This window comes from Schistocerca americana, chromosome 7, assembly GCF_021461395.2.
Source record: "Schistocerca americana isolate TAMUIC-IGC-003095 chromosome 7, iqSchAmer2.1, whole genome shotgun sequence".
NCBI classification, from domain to species: Eukaryota; Metazoa; Arthropoda; class Insecta; order Orthoptera; family Acrididae; genus Schistocerca; species Schistocerca americana.
Window position 1 is genome coordinate 512,262,979 of NC_060125.1, and position 21,824 is coordinate 512,284,802.

At 39.7% G+C, this 21,824-nt stretch overlaps 1 protein-coding gene across 6 annotated transcripts in view; it reads left to right on the plus strand.

Annotated features, from left to right (window-relative positions):
• Positions 1 to 21,824, plus strand: part of LOC124623164 (gastrula zinc finger protein XlCGF17.1-like) — an 84,635-nt gene that overhangs the window by 33,594 nt on the left and 29,217 nt on the right. For 4 of the 6 annotated variants that reach the window (XM_047148965.1, XM_047148964.1, XM_047148966.1 and 1 more), the window contains 3 exons: positions 990 to 1,099; positions 8,200 to 8,243; positions 15,191 to 15,278. In XM_047148965.1, the coding sequence (XP_047004921.1) occupies positions 990 to 1,099; positions 8,200 to 8,243; positions 15,191 to 15,278 (242 nt within the window). Of the gene's footprint in view, positions 1 to 989; positions 1,100 to 8,199; positions 8,244 to 12,450; positions 12,470 to 15,190; positions 15,279 to 21,824 lie in introns of those variants that run through there. The other 2 variants (XM_047148968.1, XM_047148970.1) reach the window with 2 other exon arrangements.

Here is a 21,824-nt window from a genome sequence, read left to right on the forward strand (position 1 = left end):
TCACTTTGTTGCAATGACCAAACTCCATCCCAAAAGTACATTTCTAGAAGGCCTGCAAAATCCCCTTGTCTGATTACCATAATTTTTTTATTGGGCTCAAAACTTTTTGATTCATAAATTCCATTACATATGGAAGACAGGTGTCAAATAACGTTAACAGGTTGGATATTCCAGCAGTTCGTATTTTTGACTTCTACAGTTTCCCCCTGTCAAAAATTTTTGTAGTGATTGTGTTATCCTAATGAAAGAATTTTTTTTTGTCCGAACCAGACCTCTTCTGCCCATAACTTTCTGGTAGAGAAAGTTGCATTTTCCTTTTTTAGTACAAAGCCTCTGGCTTTAATTACTCTTTTGCATGAAGTGGTGGATCGAAGTCTCATCCTCAGTAAAATATTCATGCACAAATCACTTGTGTTCTTGTTAAGGTAATTCAAATCTTGCTGAGAAATTCATTTTGGAATTTGATTTTGGTCTACATGCTTATATTTCACAAACCTTTCTCATTGTTAATTCTTTTGCAGAATGCATCATTCTCTTTATTTTGATATGCCAATGACGTCAAATGTTTTTTGCACATTTTAATACCTATTATCTGGTAGCATGTTATGCAATTTCTTTCTATTTTCATCTGTGGCTGCAGTTTTTGGACAACCTTTACATTGAACATCTTTAGGAGAAGTACAGTCAGATTTGAAGAAGATACTCATTAGTCAATTGTTGAATCTAAAGGAACAGACTATACAAAATAGATAGGTTTATTGGGTGTGGAAGGCATCAGTTCATTTTCAAAGCTCGTCTATTGTGTGTAATGAAATCGTACAACCATTACTTTTGTTGCTGGCCAAGCCTTTGAAAGAGGGAGAAAAATGGTATCTAATTTTAGAAATGCAAATAAAAGTTGTTTATCACTCGTTTGTGCTGTATTGGCTGAACAACAGACTTTCCTTGTCATTTTAACTTATTCAGCTGAAAGTTATTCATTATTTCAGGAGCCTAATGTTGATCACGGAGACCATGGAAATGGTGATCCGGATGAAGAGTTTGACGAGATGACATTTGAAGATTACATTCCTTTTAAAGTGGAGGCTACATATGATGAGTAAGAGTTATTCTTTTTTTTTTTTAAAAAAAATAGTGAATGTCCTCTTACATATGTATTTTTGTTTCTAAACAGTATTATCTAAAAAGTACTATATAATTAATTAAAACATACTGTCCATTTTCAGAACTTTTCAGTGTGATTTGTGCTTCTGTTTGTAAAACATTTTTCATATTCATTGGTTTGGCTGTGGCATGAAAATCTTTCTATCTTTTAAACCATTTTTACCTCTTTGTCTTAAGCAATAGAGTCATGTAAACGCTTTTGCTGTGGCAGATCTCAAGGAGCAATACAGATTGTTTCATTGTATAAGATCTCCTACAACCAATGAATGTTACAATTCCAGATAGCTTTTGAACTCGTCTGTGATGTAGTTTTTGTGTAGTTTAGTTATAGCTTTTACTTAAAATTAGCTAAATAATCACATCAAATATTAGTAAATGAAGTGTGTGATTGAAAGTCTAGTGCAGGAATAATATATTTGTACTCACAACACTCAAGTTTCAAATACCTTTATAATAGTGCTCACAAGTATAGTTTTTATTCCTGTGTGTGTGTGTGTGTGTGTGTGTGTGTGTGTGTGTGTGTGTTTTGTGGGGTTGTGTGCATGCTTGCGTGCATGCGTCTGTGTTTTGGGGAGAATTAGAGATTTCTGAGCATGTTTTAACTTTTTGGCCGTAGCGTATAATGCATTTGGTAGCAATTCTGCAAAAATTCCTGTTTGCAGCTGCTTGTGTTGTATATTTATTTGATAGACATAGCAACACATTTACATGCAGCATATTGGTACATTATGAGAATATGGTCCTTAACCAGATTATGTACTGCTGATTTGTTGTTGTGATGCATTTCAAAGCACAGGGACTTTTTTCCCCCCAGTACAATGTGTAGTAATTTTGTATCAGTTGTTAAATAATCAGGTTCTGAAAGAAATGGTTGATTGTACATTGCATAAGCAAGAAATGTCTTCTCAGGATTATCAATTTAGAATAAGGTCTTGAATTCAGCACTACATGGTGTTCCGTACAGTTTTGAAATAATAAAAAAAAGGATTACTTGCTGCCAGAATTTGTTACATTAATTTTTGCCTCATTGAGCATGATTTACAAGGGCTCGTAAAGAAGACTGAACCTGATACACCCCTGATGACTGCTCTTTCATATTTGAAAAGAGAGAGGGTAGGTGGCAGCGCTGTCCCTACACACCACAAAATGAAAGTGTAGTGAGAGGAACAGTGTAGACAGTTAATTCTCTGTGCTTATTTAAAATATAAAGTTTCAAAAATTTGTGAAATGCAGTGCTAATTATAATCAACCTGATCCTACAATATTTGGGTTGTTGAAAGACCACAAGAGACAAGTTTTTCTTGCAATACAAACAGTGAGTCTTGTGACGCAGTCTCGTCGTGTTACAGAAGTAACTATCATTATGACACTTGTGTTCATCTGTGATGATCTGATGATTCACATTTGTATACATCACTCTGATAGCTGTTGTACAATGCAATGTCAAGGGTACTTTGTACCATTTCTTGCCATTCCCTTTCTTGTTCCATTCATGGATCTAGAAAAAGCTAGCAAAAAATGATGGTATACATGCCTCTGTATTCGTCCTAATTTTGACCTTATGGTCCTTATTTAACATACCCCTTAGAGGTAACAGAATCATTCTGCAGTCTCATAAATGCCAGCCCTTTAAACTTTCTCAATAACATTCCACAAAAAGATCACTTTCTTCCACGAAGTGATCCCATCTGAGCTCACAGGTCTGTAATACAATCATACTGATCGACTCAACCAGTAATAAATCTCTGAATTACTTTGATTTCTTTCTTTAACTCAACATGGAGAGGATCCAAAACACATGAGCGATACAAAACGATGAATTGCATGACTGTTCTATGTGTGGTCTCCTTTAAAGGTGTGCTTCACTTTTGCAGAACCCTCCCAATAACTGTAGTCTGCATTTTAGCTCCCCTACAACTGACCTTATATGCTCATTCCATTACACATCATTTCACAATGTTATGCATAGATATTTAATTGATAAGAATGTGTTTGAACATTACACAGAAATTTTTTCATTCCATACACACAAACCTACATTTATTCATATTCAAAGCAAGTTGCTATTCATCTTTCCAAATAGAAATTCTGCCGAGGCATGTAGTAAAAGTAAGAAATCATTGTATAATTGAAGCATTGAGTGCCAAATAGGCACGTAAGTGAGACTGAAAATATTGCTAAGCTTTTGAACAATGCTCTGTTTCAGAGCCTAGCAAGTACAGAAAGCCCCCCCCCCCCCCCCCCCAAACACACACATACACACTTTTTTGCATAGCTGAACTGTTGTGGAATTACAATGTGTTGGTAGTACAGCATAACTGAGATGAAGGCTTCCATTCAGTCCCTTGTTGACAATATGAAGATGGTATCTGTTCCTGAAAGAACAGATACCATTGATGACCGTGCAGCTTCTCTAGAATGAAATGATAATTAAATCGAAACCCTTAGCTGCTGACAGGTGTTGTTGATATACATCAATGGGGACAGCTGAAAATGTGTGCCCCGACTGGGACTCGAACCCGGGATCTCCTGCTTACATGGCAGACGCTCTATCCATCTGCTCACCAAGGGCACAGAGGATAGTGCGACTGCAGGGACTTACCCTTACACGCTTCCTGTTACACACACATTCCCAGCTGTCCACAACATACATTTGTAGTATTAGGAACAATACAAATGTAGGTTGTGGACAGTTGGCAATGTGGGTCTCATGGGAAGCATGCAAGGAATAAGTCCCTGCAGTCGCACTATTCTCTGTGCCCTTGGTGGCTCAGATGGATACAGCGTATGCCATGTAAGCAGGAGATCCCGGGTTCGAGTCCTGGTCAGGGCAAACATTTTCAGCTGTCCCCATTGATGTATATCAACACCACCTGTCAGCAGCTAAGGGTTTCGATTTAATTATCATTTCCTTGTTGACAAGTCTGGTGTGGCAGTTGAAGATAGCGAAACAAAAGCTGAAGTTTCAAATTTCGCTCTGAAGAAATCGTTCACACACGAGAATCGTGCAAATGTACTGTCATTTGACCATCGGACAGACTCCCGTGTGGACGACATAGTAATAAGGATCCCTGCTATAGAGAAACAACTGAAAGTTTTGAAAGCAAATAGATTACCAGGTCTGGATGGAATCCCAATTTGGTTTTACAAAGAGTACTCCTCTGTGCCATTGGCCCCTTACCTAACTTGCATTTATTGTTAATCTCTCACTCAGCATAACATCCCAAACTACTGGAAAAAAGTACAGATGACTCCAGTACATAAGAAGAGTAAGAGAATGAACCTGCAAAATCACAGACCAATATCCCTAATCACAGACCAATATCCCTAACTTCAGTTTGCCACAGAAGCCTTAAACTTATTGTCAGTTTGAATATAATAAACTTTCTTGAGACTTTGTCCAAGTGTCAGCATGGTTTTAGAAAGCAACACTCAGTTTGCCCTTTTCTCACATGACGTACTGTGAACGATGGATGAAGGGCAACAGGCAGATTCCATATTTCGAGATTTCCAGAAAGCATTTGACACATTGCCCCATCGCAGGCTGTTAATGAAGGTAAGGGGGTATCGAATAAGTTCACAGATATGAGAGTAGCTCAAAGATTTATTAAGTAATAGAACCCAGTACATTGTCCTCGATGACGAATGTTCATGAGAGACAAGGGTATCATCAGGGAAGTGTGCTAGGACTGCTGTTGTTATTTATATACATAAATTGTGTGGCAGAAAGGGTAGTCAGCGGTCTCCAGTTTTTTGCTCAAGATGCTGTGGTGTACAGTAAGGTGTCAAAGTTGAGTGATTGTAGGAAGATACAAGATGACTGAGACAAAATTTCTAGTTGGTATGATGAATGGCAGCTAGCTCTAAATGTGGAAAAAAATAAGTTAATGCGGATGAGCGGGAAGAACAAACCTGTAATCTTCAGTTACAGGATTACTAGTGTCCTGCTTGACACTGTCAAATTACTTAAATATCTGGGCATAACGTTGCAAAGCGATGTGAAATGGAATCAGCATGTGAGAACTGTGGTAAGGAAGATAAACTGTCAGCTTTGGTTTATCAGGAGAATTTTAAGAAAGAATGGTTCACTTGTAAAGAAGACTGCATATAGGGCACTGGTGTGACCTATTCGTGAGTACTGCTTGAGTGTTTGGGATCTGTACCTGGTCAGATTGAAGGAATACATTGAAGCATCTCAAAAGCAGGCTGCTAGACTTATCAGTAAGTTCAAACAATATGTAAGTGTACAGAGATGCTTTGGGAACTCAAATGGAAATACCTGGAGGGAAGGATACCTTCTTTTCAAGAAACAGTACTGAGAAAATTCAGAGAACCGGGATTTGAAACAATTCTGGTGCTACCAACACATATTGTATGTGAGGATCATGAAGATAAGATTCGAGAAATTGGGGCTCATTTAGAAGGCATATAGGCAGTTGTTTTTCTCTTGCTCTATTTGTTGGTACTGGTCATGGTACACTCTACACTCCATCATGCACCATACAGTGGTTTTCGGAGTATGTATGTAGATGGATTGTATTGGGCAGACTGTGGGAGGGGGAGGGAGGGAGGGTTGAAGGTAAGGATGGCTGACTAGCTGGGAGGGAGATTCAGCAAGGGTATGGGGTGATGGTACTAACCTGGTTTGAGCCTTGTCTTCTTGGTAACACCTCCGGTTTGTTGTTTCCAGACTGAAAACTTTTTGGATATTGAACTATGTTATACAACACTGCACACAACAGAACTGTTTTTTAGTTTCACTTGGTCACACATTTATTAACTTCAATTGACCTGTTGGATGATGGCCAGTTTCCTAATTGCATGAACTTTACTTCTGGGTGGAGGATTCTGACATGAAGGTGTTAGCACATTCATACTTCAGCACAAACGTCACAATATAAGAGCAAGAGCAGACGGAAGATTTTTGGGTAGGAAGGCAGAGGTGCTGAGTCGCCGATAGGAACAACAGAAAGGTTGTCAAACTAAGCTTTTGGCCAAACAGACCTTTTTCATCAGAATGAACACCATATCCCCCCCCCTCACACACACACACACACACAAAGAACCACTCTCTATAACCGCCAAAGCCAGACTTAGTCTTTACTCGAGTGGATGAGCTACATGTTCAGGCAAAACCAGGCTAGCCTACATATCCAGTGACAGGTTCAGAGACTACATTCGTCATGCACTTCCTCCTTTCATAAATGATAGTTTATAGAAACACGGTCAGTTGAGCACTACTTATTATTAAAACTGAATATAAATTTTCAGTGTGGCCCAAGTCAAAATTCATATATGAATTGCAGTCTGGTAAACACAGCTCATACACACGACAACCAAACAAGTTCATACAATTATTTCACACAGCCACGTTATTAACAAGAGAAATGACACTGAAATGTTAATTGATCAATATGTGACAGCCGTAAGACTTTTATATCTTAAACTGGCTAGCTTGATCTAATGATCATGAACGTGCATCAAAAAGTCAATAGGGTACTTTCTAGGCACCAACTTTACTACATGATGTTAGCAGATTAATTAATTAATGATGGATGTTATGCTTCCCAGAATAATTTGGGCAACAAAATTATAATGGTAAACTTGGGAATTAAACAGGTATAATGGCACAAAAGGGAACAGTAATTTTGAGTGTTTCTGAACTGTAATACCAAATATCTTTTTGGATAATTAGTTTCCAGGAAATTAAAACAAATCACAGTAATTTAATGGTAGGTGTCAACATTTCTAAAACTACTGATAAGCTCAGCCAGAATCTCGTACTACATACTAAAGTAGTAATTTCAGTCATCCATTACTTTTAATTAATATGGTTTCCAGAAAACTAAATACACCTCTATAATCATCACAATGAAAATTATCAACTCAATAATGCATTTGCGTGAAATATGGCCTGAATAAAATTTTGACGGACTAGGACATATACACATATATGTAATATGGATAACTGATTTCAAAAAAAACATGTGGAAAGAAAAAAGTGTTCATTATTAGGAATGCATGGTTCTAGTTTTGTTTGTTTCAATGGGATGAGAATTGTGGCTTGTGCAAGGGGAGTTGAATGTACATGCCACTGTATGTGACACTCTTATAGAATTTTGAGACCGAAGTCCATTCAGTGCCCACTTTCGGGAGACAGAATTTCAGTTGCTGATAGACAGATACACAGGCTTAGCTTTTGGATTGAAAATAATTCCTTAGTCAGGGAGGAGAGAGAGATGGGTTGGGGAAAGTTAAAAAGTAAGGGCATGTCACTGACTGTAGGATAAAACGAACCCACCTATAGTTGTTAGGAGGGTAAACTAAGATCTTTGTGTACCATCATCCTTGCTATACTTTGATCTCTGGTAGGGTTTGAGTGACCTGTCTTTTATTTTTTACATTCCCCAGCCTGTGCCTCTCTCCTCCCTGATAAAGGATCTATTAGTTACTTGGGGTACACACAATGTTATTTTTCATTTCTAATGAACATCTGCTACCCAGTGCAACACACTAAGTTCTATTAGTCCAAAATTCATCCATCTAAATTTGTCTTTGAAGCTATACACTTCATAGGCCTCCATTATCATTTGTGGAATCTAGTTGCAGCAAAGAGATGGCTGGAAGACTGCAGTATCATGTATGCTGTACCCTAATATTTAAGAGGATGTTTCATTAGCATTTAATGGTATATTGTGGTAGCCACAGAATGATGATAATTTCTCTCATGTTTGCATACATCTCTGTAATGAATTAAATTCTGACCATTAGTTTTTTTGTAGTTACTGATTATCACTAGTTTAGTTCTTGTTTACATAAAATTACATCTTAGATTTATGTAGGGATTTGTTACGAGGAACTACCATTCATTTTTTTCTATATTAAAGTGAGTGGAGCTAATTTGCATTGTTACTTTCCAAGTTTTTAATACTTTTTCGGCTTTTAAGGAGTGCTATATTTGAAAATTTTGTGTGCTAAATTTTAAATATCACAGTATCTATATAAATTAGTAATTAAAAGTTTTCTTACTTTCAGAGACATTTCAGAACAGAAGGATGACAGTACTGGTCATGTAAAAGGTATTATCCGCACTTAATCAGTAATATTAGTGCATTGAAAGCCATGTTCAAATGTGCAATATCTCAATATAATATTATTGAAAACACACACACACACACACACACACACACACACACACACACACACACCGAGGGGAGGAAAGGGGTGTGAGAGAGGGTGAGAGAGAGGGAGGGGGGGGGGGGCATCATTTTGAACGAGAGAGTTGATGGGCCATAAAGAGGAACACAAGGAAAGGAACAGAAGGAAAGGAACAGAAGGGGTAGAGGACAGCAGTACAGCATAAGAGCAGGATTACCTACATGCAAGCAGTCATAGTTGCCCAATGTTCCAGAGACACAGGGGAATATTGTCCAATGTGCAAGGTAGGGGTAGATGCTGGAGGCTTGAGGATGCTTGGGAAGAGCATGATAGAGGGAAACCACTGAGAGACAGTGTATTTATTGTTACACTTATCATAAAACAAACTCAAATTGATTCCACCATCCTATAACAGATTATATCACCATTTGATGTGTGATAACATACAGCTAAAAATCCTTTTTAGTAATTGCACCCAGAAGCAGATAAAAACGACAATGCAGTCACATCAAGAGAGAATATAATTGAACTTGCGGAGAAAGCAATGTCACATAGGTATTGTCAGATAGCAGCTATCCTTTCCTCTTCAGAAGAAATGGTCGTTTGGATACTGTCATTATGTATGAGGTGAGGGTAACTTGAGGCAGAAACAAATGATATTTTTAGCCCAGGAGCAAGCCATTAGGGCTGTAGTAATGTTCATTTGTGAATTTCGTGTAGATGTTTATGTAACAAGTGGGGGATTCTTACATTAACATCACAGTATATCTGTTTACTAATATTCAGGGTAGATAACTTTTAAAAAGAATACAGCGCCCTTTCAGTGAAAACGTGTTGGAAGCACATCTTTAAATGTTGCTCAAACGCAGATCTGTGCAACATACATTTTGAATAAGCTATGGTAATAGCTGAAGGCTTTTAATAGTGAACCGAGTTGAGGACTTGTGCCCTAGAATTGAATAGAAATGAATTGTTGAGAGTCTGCTCTCAATAAATCTAAAGCAACTATAGACAATATGACCCCACAAATGAAGAACTGAGTGGAATCTTCTTTTCTGCTGTAGGATTACATTGTGCACAATAATTGTACGTTTAATATAGGGCATGTCACAAACAGAAAAACTATCACTTACTTTGTAACAATTTTGCTTACATTCTAACATCACTGATTATAAAGAACAATGTATACAAATTTAATGTGATGTGTGCTCTTCAACACTGTAAAAATTTCTTTTCCACTAGATAGTCTTTGAGTTTCTTTGGAAATTTAGTGTCTTGTGCATCATCATGCAGATTTTTAGGCAGACTGCTTAGTAATTTGATGCCTTAGTACTGAGGTCCTTTTTCTAGTGCTGTCAGTCGGTGGTGTATGCTTTTTATATCATTGTTCCTTTATGTGTTGTGGGTATGTACACTAGCATTTATAATCCACTGTACCCTATCTTTTGTGATGTGTATTGTTCTCTTACATGTGTACAAAGATGTGAAAGTTAAGAGGCCTTGATTTTTGAGGAAGTTTCTGCATGTTTCAGAAGTATTTTGTCTTAAAATGAACCTTATTGCTTCTTTCCATAATATGAACCCTCTTTTTGTTTCTTGATTGTTTGAGTTCCCCTACACTGCCGCAGATGTGATGCGAAGAGTGTGGTATACAGAAGCTGTCTGTATACTGTGATAGCTGCTTCATTATGAATATGAGGGTGATTAGTTTCATACAGACAAAATTAAATTTCTGCTTCCATTTCAGCTCATCATCATTGGTGATACCTAAGAATCAAGTGGATTCTACTTCTTCCAGCATTGTTTCACCCACCTCTAAATCCATTTGCCCAGCCCTCTTTTTGTTTCTGAATAGTGGTTACATAGTCTTCTTTTAGGTTTAGTACCAGTTTATTTTCCAAGAGCTATTGAGCTGTGACTTTTTCAGAAATTAATGATCTTCTCTCAAGTTCTTCAACATCTTTGTCACTTTACAGTATTGTCATGTCTTACCAAACCCTGCCGACCTCTGTATTTAGCATCTTTGGTTTCTAACTGGTATGAGTTCCCTAGACCTAGTATATGTATGCATACTAGTTCATGTGGATCAGAAGATAAGTATCCGACTGCATGTCCAAAGATTTTTGATATCCTTTAATGCTTCTTTCAGATTAGGTAGTGGTTTGTGTGCAGGAAAAATCGAAGGTGCAGCATGGTTCAGAGATTGAATTAAACTGTGTTTTCCCATACAACTGCCTGTGTGAGTTACTTCAGCTGTTGGAGGAAGCCAAGGATACACAGTCTCCATGTCTAGTAAATCTCTGAGTTGACAGCTTTCGTCACCTTTAAATAACTTAGGCAGAGCAGCGACTGCTAAGTTTGTAGCAACTGTTCAAAGTGACAGTTTCCAGTCTCCATTTGTGCATTACAATGATGGGTGGGTCATTTTCATGCCCTCTCGTAAATATCCCTGGTAGCTGCTACCGAAAAGTCATTTAAAAGTCATTTATAATTGTACAAGGGAGGATCGGAAACTAATGTACAATACTTTTTTTCTCCCATAGTATTGCAGCTTTAATGTTGAAATTTTGTGACAATAGAATTTGAAGTTTGCACTGCAAAGGGTATTTTGTTTTCAGGTGCAGCTTTAGAAATAAAAGCCTGAACTATGAAACAAACATGGTGCGTATGTTACTGTCATCAACTTGTGAAGAGCAATAAAGTGTAGTTCCATATTTGTGGGCCAAATGGCCTGATCCAAGTGAGTTTTACAAGGGAATGTGTGATATGTTTAGGGATTATGTATGTGTGATGTGTGTATGGGGATGACTGTATGGACCGTAACAATGTCTCTAGGTGGTGTGCATGGTTCCAAGACGGCCATGTGAACCTTAGTGATTTGCCACATTCCTGACGGCCAGTAACAGCTGCAACCTTGCAGATTTTTAGAGCCATTGAAGCAACAATTTTGAGTGACTGGCATGTGCAACTGCGAACTTTATTGCAGGACTTCAAAATTTCCTATAGTGCCATGTGTAATATTGTTCATGAAATACTGGAATTTTGTAAAGTAAATTCTCGCTGGGTGCCTAAGAACCTGACAGGCAACAACAAGGGCTAGTAAATGATGACAAGCCTGGATCATTTAACGCAATATGCCGCAGAAGGGCATGACTCCCTGAAAGCAGTCGCCACTGGTGATGGGTTGTGGACGTACCACTATACGCCCGAAACCAAGGAGAACTCTATGGAGGGGAAACATACTAGTTCCCCAGAAAAAAAAAAAAACAAAAAAACACTAAATTAAAACTAAACTCTGCTCAAACAGGTCATGAAGGCTCAACAGTACCGACCGGCTGCTGTGTCATCCTCAGCTCACGGGCCTCATTTGGTGCGGATACAGAGGGGCATGTGGTCAGCACACTGCTCTCCCAGCCAGCTGTCAGCTTACGAGACTGGAGTCACTATTCCTCAATCAAGTAGCTCCTCAGTTTGCCTCACAAGGGAAGAGTACACCCCGTTTGTCAACAGCGCTCGGTATACTGGATGGTCACCCACCCAAGTGCTAGCCCAGCCTGATAGTGCTTAACTTTGGTGACCTGACAGGAATTGGTGTGACCGCTGTGACAAGGCCATTGGCTGTTGTGGTTCCTCAGGGCGAAAAAGATTCAAAGGGACTCAGTCTGCTAGGAAAGTGCTTGTGACAGTGTTCTGGGATATGCACGATGTGTTGTTGGTGGTCTTTGCCGAACACGGGACCGCTGTGAATCCTGCAGCCTACATTAAAATTCTTGTTATGTTGCATCATGTCTTTCATGACAAATGCCACAATGTTAAAGCTGATGATGAAACTTCTTTATGACAACGCACGCCCCCCCCCCCCCCCCCCCCCTCTCCCCATCTTGCCGCTCCTCTTTGTGAGCAAATTGTCAAATTTGGGTGGGAGGTACTCCAGCATCCACCATACAATCTGGACCCTGCACCATCAGATTTTCATCTGTTTCGTCCAATGAAGAGATTTATGGATGAACAACACTGTGCAGCAGATGCGGAAGCAAAATCGGCAGTCTGCAGATGGCTATACTTCAACCAGACAGACTTTTATGGACAGGGCATATTGAAACTGGTACCACAATGTTGGTGATATGTAGAAAAGTAGGTAAAACATGTAAGTTCATTTATAATTTTTTGTTACCTATTAAACTTATTGATAATAAAATCATTGTGCATTACTTTTCGATCATCCCTTGTGGATCCTTACTGGCAAACTTTCACATATTTGTTGAGTCATTATTATGTCACCTGCAGACAAAAGAAAGTAAATATATTCTGTGGCGATCTTAATATTAATTTTCTGAAAGATTCAAATAAAAGGGATGACTTGGGAATGTTGCATAACGCGTACATGTGTTTTGTTGTTAACTACACCAGAATTACACAAGACAGCAGTACACTAATAGAAAACATTTATTAGGTGAACACTTAGTGGTATAAGTGTTTATGTAGAAGTGAATGGCCTCTCTGACTATAATGTACAATTAGATTTACAAAACATCTTATCTGATTACAGTGCAGTGATATAATTTAAAACAGTAGAATAATTACTGAACAGACAACCGAAACATCTCTAACTTTTGTTGCATCTTTAACTTTTGTTGTCGTTATAAGTTGTGTGTGGTATTGCATCAACAGTTATCACAAGATTAGTCTGACCGAAATGAATTTTTTGTGCCATACATTTTTTCCTTTATTATTTGAAAGGTATCATCATTGGCAAATTTAGTCAATGCTGCGACATTTGTGTTTGTTCTGCAGTTGTTATGTGTATTGCCATTCACAGTTTCATTTGAACAGCACTGGTAAATGAACACTCATGTACATCATGATGTTTTGGATCTAAAAGCAAAATACTTTTGCTCAATTCACCATGTTCTGTTAAGTTCCTATTACCATTGGTTTGAAACTCATGTCTTCTCCTTAATAGATGCCTCATTCCATTTGAGATTTTCTATTCTTTTGCTTCTCAGTAGCTGCAAATTTTTTTGCTGTTTGGCTAAGTACCTTTGTACATGACTATGTAACAATCATTTTCCAAGATGGTCAATTATTGCTTATTTTAATGTGATACACCTCCCTTGAGAATGTTCATATCAAGTTTTGTATATAGTTTTATTCTGATAACTTTATTATGATAATTTGCAGTATGAAAATGGTTTAGAAACGTCACATCCTGTGCATTTCTTTATAGATTGATGCTAATCAGTGGTTAAGATATCGTAGGGAGTTGAAGGAATTGTCAAAAATGGGTGACTATAATTTGTTTTAAACCTATTTATATTAACTTTATGACTCCTCCAAATAGACTATGCATCACTTTCTATTGTCCAGAGTGGAGATTTTTATTCTGGTGCAAAAGACTTTTAACACCTTATACTTCTACTACATCAGATAGGAGATTGGAAATTCCCAGATATTCAAAACTAAAGTAATAGAGATCATTATTAGTAACTTCTTCTATTAAAGGATATTACCATTTTCCAGTTTAACTGTATTATGAGCACAGTCTTTTACTTCATACAGTCAGCTGATTTTGGCAGTTTGCAGTTTTCAGGTGCTTACTTGTAACATGTACAGCTGCCATTTAAATGTATAACCGTTGTCATAGCAGGTTTGTACAAGACTTAACGATTCAGACTTGTTGATTATTTAAAGAATACAGCTCCTGTAGTGGCATATGTATATAAATTCTTTTGGTAAATTAAGTTTTCAAAATGAAACTTCCAGTGTGTCTGAAATGGTTAACTTACATTCATTGTATATGCCACTTTTGACACAGTGAGACATGGAGCGGAAATGCAAAACGCATGAGCAACTATTGGTTGCTCAACAGGTAATGGAGAGATGCGTTGTAAGAATTACTATGAGAAAAGGAAAGCAAACAAATGGGTCAGGGAACAGGGGAGTGGAATACATAATTATAATTGAACTAAAAGAGATGGAGTTAGTGAGGCCTGATGACATGAATCGACCGTAAATGGACTAAGGAAATTTTGTGCTGGAATACAAAAGATGTGAAGAGATGGCAATGATGGTGTAGTAAAAAATGGTGGTTGATCTTAGAAAACCAACATGAGCAACATGGATAAACAATGGTAAAGACCATGATACATGGAAAAGTCCAGAGAAGACATTTATCCAGCTGTGGTGGTCAAATGGTTGATCTCTTTCTCTGACAGTATACTGACATGTTCCACGGTATTACAAATTTTGTGTATATGATCTGTGGTAGCATTGTTCCTTGAATTTTTATTGCAGGTAGGTGTTCCCTCTGCCGGCACTGTTTGAATAATAAAATATCATGAACAAGTAGGTATATTGTTACAGAATTACTATCTATAGAGTAATTACTTTTGGATTACAGAGGATCATTCACTGGAAAAATCTAAAAGCATTTACATTCCACCAGAACTTTCATAAAACACCTATAGACTAACTGCCATAATGGGTATTTTAACTTGCTGATTTTCCCCTCACAATATACTGAGTTGTAGTAATAGATTCATATGCTGTTAATAATGAAGCATTTGTCACAAAAGCTATGCTGTTTTAAATGCTCCCAATTTATAAGTAGATCCTAGGATCATCATACCTTTAAAGGTATGAAATAGATTCCCTCAGTTGACCAGTGAGTTCCATAAAAAAATATTGAGGAGGGACCTTATATGACATTGAAGAAGGGTGCTGTTGATTTAGCTACATACAGCATATGTTTTGTGTAATTGTGTGGTGTTTGATCTTAGTTGGGTTGTATGTTTCAACATTTTTTGTATAACATTGTTTGTATTTTATACACCTAAAACAGATACAATTTTTTTTATTTCTTACACAGGAAATGAAATGGAAGCACAGGGATATTTTGTGCAGGAGAATGCTGAGGGCAAGAAAGGGAGCAGTGGCGAACGCAACAGATCTTTGCGGTGAGAATATTTGTGATACAAAATGTTTGACATATTCTGAAAAAAAAAGGAAAAACAAGTCTGGTTGCTCATTTAATTCTTCAGTACACTAATTTCCCTCATGACTCAGATTTTAGTAGCTATTTCTAAATTTTTAGTGCTCTTGATTATGTTAAGACGGAAAAGACTAAACAAGAGAACATACTTCTCCTGAAAAAACTTTTACTTAGCAACTGATACCTTTTATTGTTTGAAAGTAGCATCAATAACACATCAGTAGTGCCATTGTAACTGATCAGAAAACTTGCTGAAACCATTCAGATATCTATAAAATTATCATATAAACTTGCCATATGTAATTCAAATGCTATGTTACAGTTTACTAAGAAAATTTATAAATTATGTGTATGAAATAGTTCTCAGGTGGGACATTGTTGAGTATTCGTTATGCACCTACAGTCTTTTTCCGAGTTCTCCTTAACAGATATTATTAAAGTTAGTAGAAGATATGTGGGTGTGCTTGATTGGCTGGAGAGAATATCAGGACTTATGAATAAGGACGCCATGAGAAGGATCGAAACCAAATGTTCTTTTATTACTGAACTGAGGAAACACTATGTAACAAATTTTGCATCTTTGCTGGTATACCCATATCATCATGTAAAATGTTCACTGCTATACCACTGGCATTGTAAATCAAGACCACCATCATATATAGCTGTGAAGAAGTTTCAGAATACATCAAAGGACAGCTTATGACACCAATTAATTGATTGAGTGCTAATGAGGTCAAGATTACAAGTCTCTGCCTTTATATAGGTCATTGCTTTTGCATGTGTGCATACACACTGTGACAGAATGAAGCAGAGTACTGCAGAATATCAAGATATTTCTAGGACAGAGACCAGAAACTATTCAATAATCTACACATAATCAAAGTAATTACTAAATCAATATGCTGCATTAATGAAAAAATAAAAATGGGGTTCCAGGAAAAATGGATAGGCAAGATGAAAATAAAATTCAAATAGCAAAAGTAAACGAAGTAGGCAAAAAGGTGCATATCTATATGTAGCCGTCTTTAAGTTTTGGATCTACTTTTACATTTTTAGTAATAAAAGTTTTGATATAATTTCATATTTTTGAAAAGAAAGAAATTCTGCTATAATTGAAAGAATACAGAATCAATTACTGACATGTTTATTGATCACACCGTGAAAATACAAGTCCAATTCACAAGTCAAAGTCCATTCCAATAAACAGTGTCCTATTAGTCTGGCCAAGCGTAGACAATGAATGATAGCAATATACCAAAATGCTAATCCAGAATTCGGAGCATTGTTGTAACTCTCGATCGTTGGCATCGGTGGCAGCGTAGCACAGCTAAGTGAGATAAACTGGCAGCAGTGACCTGGATGCTTGTTTAAAAAAGGCTGCTCATAGTATTTGCACCTGGAGGAGGAGGAGGATATAGGTGTTTAACGTCCCGTCGACAACGAGGTCATTAGAGACGGAGCACAAGCTAGGATTAGGGAAGGATGGGGAAGGAAGTCGGCCGTGCCCTTTCAAAGGAACCATCCCGGCATTTGCCTGGAGTGATCTAGGGAAATCACGGAAAACCCAAATCAGGATGGCCGGACGCGGGATTGAACCATCGTCCTCCCGAATGCGAGTCCAGTGTGCTAACCACTGCGCCACCTCGCTCGGTATATTTGCACCTGCATGACTGTAGTAGTGGCTAAAGGTGAGACTCTCTTCCACGTTGCGATGGTTGGTCCTCTGTTGGCTGTATCAAAGTTGGCCTGTCTGGCCAGTTGGCGTGTCTGCCTGAAATGCTGTGGCTAGTGTAGTTGTTGTTAATCTCTTTGGCAGACTGGCCGAGGTAGCCATAGCCGAGCTCGATGGTTTCATTGTTCAGGCTATCTTGCTTCTCATATCTGGCTATGATGTGGAGTGGCAGTAACTACACCCTTCCACCCCTATCCCTTCATGAGAGGGGGGGGGGGGGGGGCTACCCGGGCCCTGGTGGCAATCAAAGTTCTATGGGTTCCTGATGTGGGTAATGTTGATTTTTCTCCGGCATTCTGGTGTCATGCTCGATCGTCCATGTCCCACAATAGCTGTTGGCTGGCTGGGGTAAAACTGTAGGGCTGAAAGTAGTGTGGGTGGAACTGCTGACAGCTCCTAGGAGGTGCAGCTCTGGGTGCAGGGACATGGTCACTGAAAGGTGGCAGAGCCATCGCTGTCTCGGGGCTCTCCAGCGAAGACGGTTCCTGAGGCTGCTCAGGAGCGACCTGGCTGATGGAAGACGGCTGCTGGGAGTCAGTGAACAGTGATGGCAGGTCCCATAGAGGCTCCAGAAGGGGATGAGCATTGGTCGATGAAAACAAAAGACAGTGTAAGTCTGTAGGAGACATGTTGATATTGAGGATGATAAAAGAACCCGGATATGTGGGGGCCAGGTGGAAAGGGCTGAGGTGGAAGGGGAGCCATATACTGGTTGTGAGACTGGAGGTGGGAATGGTGGGTCTGTTAAGGGATGTCATCATGGCGTAGGTGAAGTTGAATGGTGTGGCAGATGACTTCCTGGTCCCCCACATGGATGAAGACCTTCTGCCCCCACTGATGAATGATGGTGACCAGGAGCCGGGGTGACTGTTGTCCTACCCCTGTGCCCACACTGGTGTTTCTGTCCAGTACCTGCTGAATGGCAGCGCTGGCGAGTGGTCGGGCTGCAGGGTAAATGTAAGAGATTCCCGTTTTGGCATCTGTCAAGGAGCTGGACTTTCCTTGCCCATCAGCGTGGACCTGTACAAACTCAAGAACAGACGTAGCACATCTTCAGTTGACTGTTGTTACCTATACACACAATAAAAAAAGTTTTGCATCGCCTCAGTTCTGAGAGTTCCGGAACCTGTACAGAAAACTGGAATAGAGATCAACATAAACATCATTTCTACCCTTTTTATTGCTCAGGAAAACCAGCAAACCTTCAGAGGTGGTGGTCCAGATTGCTGTACACACCGGTACCTCTAATACCCAGTAGCATGCCCTCTTGCATTGATGCATGCCTGTATTCGTCATTGCATACTATCCACAAGTTCATCAAGGCACTGTTGGTCCAGATTGTCCCGCTCCTCAGCAGCAATTCGGCATAGATCCCTCAGAGTGGTTGGTGGGTCACGTCGTCCATAAACAGCCCTTTTCAATGTATCCCAGGCATGTTCGATAGTGTTCATGTCTGGAGAACATGCTGGCCACTCTAGTGGAGCGATGTCGTTATCCTGAAGGAAGTCATTCACAAGATGTGCACGATGGGGGCATGAATTGTCGTCCAGGAAGATGAATGCCTCGCCAATATGCTGCCGGTTTGGCTGCACTATCATTTAGAGGATGGCATTCATATATCGTACAGCCGTTATGGTGCCTTCCATGACTGCCAATGTCGTACGTCGGCCCCACATAATGCCACCCCGAAACATCAGGGAACCTCGACCTTGCTGCACTCGCTGAACAGTGTGTCTAAGGCTTTCAGCCCAACCGGGTTTCCTCCAAACACGTCTCCGATGATTGTCTGGTAGAAGGCGTATGCCACTCATCGATGGAGAGAATATAATGAGAGAATGTGATGCCAATCCTGAGTGGTCTATTTCGGCATGTTGTTGGGCCCATCTGTACTGCACTGCATGGTGCTGTGGCTGCAAAGATGGATATCGCCAAGGATGTTGGGAGTGAAGTTGCGCATGATGCAGCTCATTGCGCACAGTTTGAGTCGCAACACATTGTCCTGTGGCTGCACGTAAAGCATTATTCAACATGGTGATGTTGCTGTCAGGGTTCCTCCGAGCCATAATCCGTAGGTAGTAAAACTCATGTCTTGAGGAGGTGAGTAGTTTTGTCCAGAATCTTGCCATCCGGATTGAACAGTGCGACCAGTGGCTTGTAGTGAGTGATGAGTTGAAAGGTATTTCCATAGAGATAAACAAGTTGGTTTTTTTTCCTTAGTGTCAACATGATTGCCAATTCTTCTTTCTCTATTTGCAAATTTCCCTGCTGCACAGCATTCGATGACTTGGATGCAAAAGTGATGGGCTGTTATGATTCATCAGCATTTTTGTTACTGTGTACTGTTTACTGTGTACTGCCTCCACGCTATGGCTATGGATTTACGACTAGAATTTTTGGAGAGTCCTGGTGTAAGGGAAGCTGTAGATGTGCCTCATCTGGGTTGATTTTGGAGAAGTGCCTATCCCGACTTGATCTTGTGAGAAATTCCTCCAGCCTAGGAATGGGATCTGTGTCCCCCTCCATTTGAGAGCTGACAGTCACTTTGAAGTCTCCAAAGAGCCATAAATTCCTGGATGGTTTTTTGACCACAACCAGCATCATGGCGCATTTGCTGGTGGTGATAAGTTCTGTAACATTTGACTGAGCCAACTGGTCAGTTCCTCCTTTACCTGGGCCTGAAGGGACATCAGCACCAGGCTAGCCCTATAAAAGTGCTGTTTCTCCGTTTGCTTGAGCATTATGTGAGCTTCGAAAAACTTGGCTTTTTCGAATCTGGGAGCAAAAATTTGGTGGTAGGCATTGCATAACTTGTCTGGTTCTTTAAATTGGCATTATTCAACACTTTTTACAGGATCTTGGATTGAGAAGGCAAAACTTACAGTTTGCCGCTGTGTGGGAGTCATCTTTCGTTATCCCAGTCCGACATTGGTTGGCCAATTGCTTCAACTGACTACAGCACCAGCATCCACCTGTAATTGGATTGCCTTTTCCTTAATTCTAATGTCAATAAAAAGCTTGGCCAGTGATCGTCTACTTTACTCATTCTTCCTAACATCCATAGGTGTGCTTCGCTGGGGAAAAGGGGCAGTGCGTTTTTACTCTGCAGACAGATGGTATGTGCCCCTGTTGGTCCCAAATGTTGCAAAAGTTCCATTCGTCTGGGCAGTCATCCTGACAATGTTTCTTAAAACAATCAGAGCATGACAGAAGTGGGCCCCTGTTTCTGGACTTTGTTTTGGAGGTTCGCCACCAGTACAGAGTTTTTGCAACCTACCATTGCTGGCGAGAGTGAATTGTGGTTATTTCATCATCCTGGTCCCGCATATACAGCTTTTCCGGGTCATGGTTTACTGCTGCATTGTTCTCCCATATTTCTAACTGCATTCAAAACACCATGTGATTGTGTGAATGTGAGCACCTATTCTAACATGGGGTTAGCTAATGGCTGGGCATTGTGTTGGAACTGTTTATCCAGGGCTGATCGAATGATCATGTTTCACACCATGTCTTCTGTGTAAGACTCTCTATGTGTGGCCATCACAAAATGAGATTTTTTACTGAGCCCATGGTGTTTCGTTGCCCACGCCCTATACGAGTGGTAGGAAGCTTCATGTACTGATGAAATTCTACCCATGCCGAAACAACATGATAGTGCTGCCAACAATGTGCACTGAGAAAAAGCTAACACTGAAAGCTCTGTCAATGGTGCTAATTTACCCAGAAGTATATAATTTGAGATTTGCAACACGAGAGAAAAAGTGATTTGTTGATGACTTGATCTCCTACCTTAAAAGTTGTGCGGTTGTCCTGAATATGATTTTCATACAAATCACATTCCTCAGTGGCTTCATCATACGAAGGAAAGCATGGTGACTGCGGCTGCTGTTGCTGTAACAGGGGATCCTGAAACTTCCTGGCAGATTAAAACTGTGTGCCAGACCGAGACTCGAACTTGGAACCTTTACCTTTTGCAGGCAAGTGCTGTACCATCTGAACTACCAAAGCATGACTCACAACCCATCTTCACTGCTTTAATTCCACCAATACCTCATCTCCTACTTTTCAAACCTCACAGAAGCTCTCCCGGAGACCTTGCGGAGCTAGAACTTCTGGAAGAAAGGATATTGTGGAGACATGGCTTGTCCACAGCCTGGAGGATGTTTCAGAATGAAATTTTCACTCTACAGTTGAGTGTGTGCTAATACGAAACTTTCTGGCAGATTAAAACTGTGTGCCAGACTGAGACTCAAACTCGGGACCTTTACCTTCCGTGGGCAAGTGATCTATCATCTGAGCTACCCAAACATGACTGAAGACCAATCCTCAAAGCTTTAATTCTGCCAGTACCTCATGTCCTACCTTGCAGTCTTGTCTCCTACCTTCTAATCTACCGGGAAGTTTCATATCAGTGCACAGTGTTAAAATTTAATTCTGGAAACATCCTCCAGGCTGTGACTAAGCCATGTCTCCACAATATCCTGTCTTCCAGCAGTGCTAGTTCTGCAAGGTCTGTTGAAGAGCTTCTGTGAAGTTTGGAAGGTAGTGACAAAGTGCTGGCGGAATTAAAGCTGTGAGGACAAGTCATGAGCCCTGCTTGGGTAGCTTAGATTGTAGAGCACTTGCCTGCGAAAGGAAAAGGTCCTGAGTTTGAGTCTCAGTCTGGCACACAGTTTTAATCTGCCAGGAAGTTTCATATCAGCTTGCACTCTACTGCAGAGTAAAAATTTCATTCAGGGCATCATAATTTGCTTTTGAGCCATGATCACCCTGTGGGTCTGT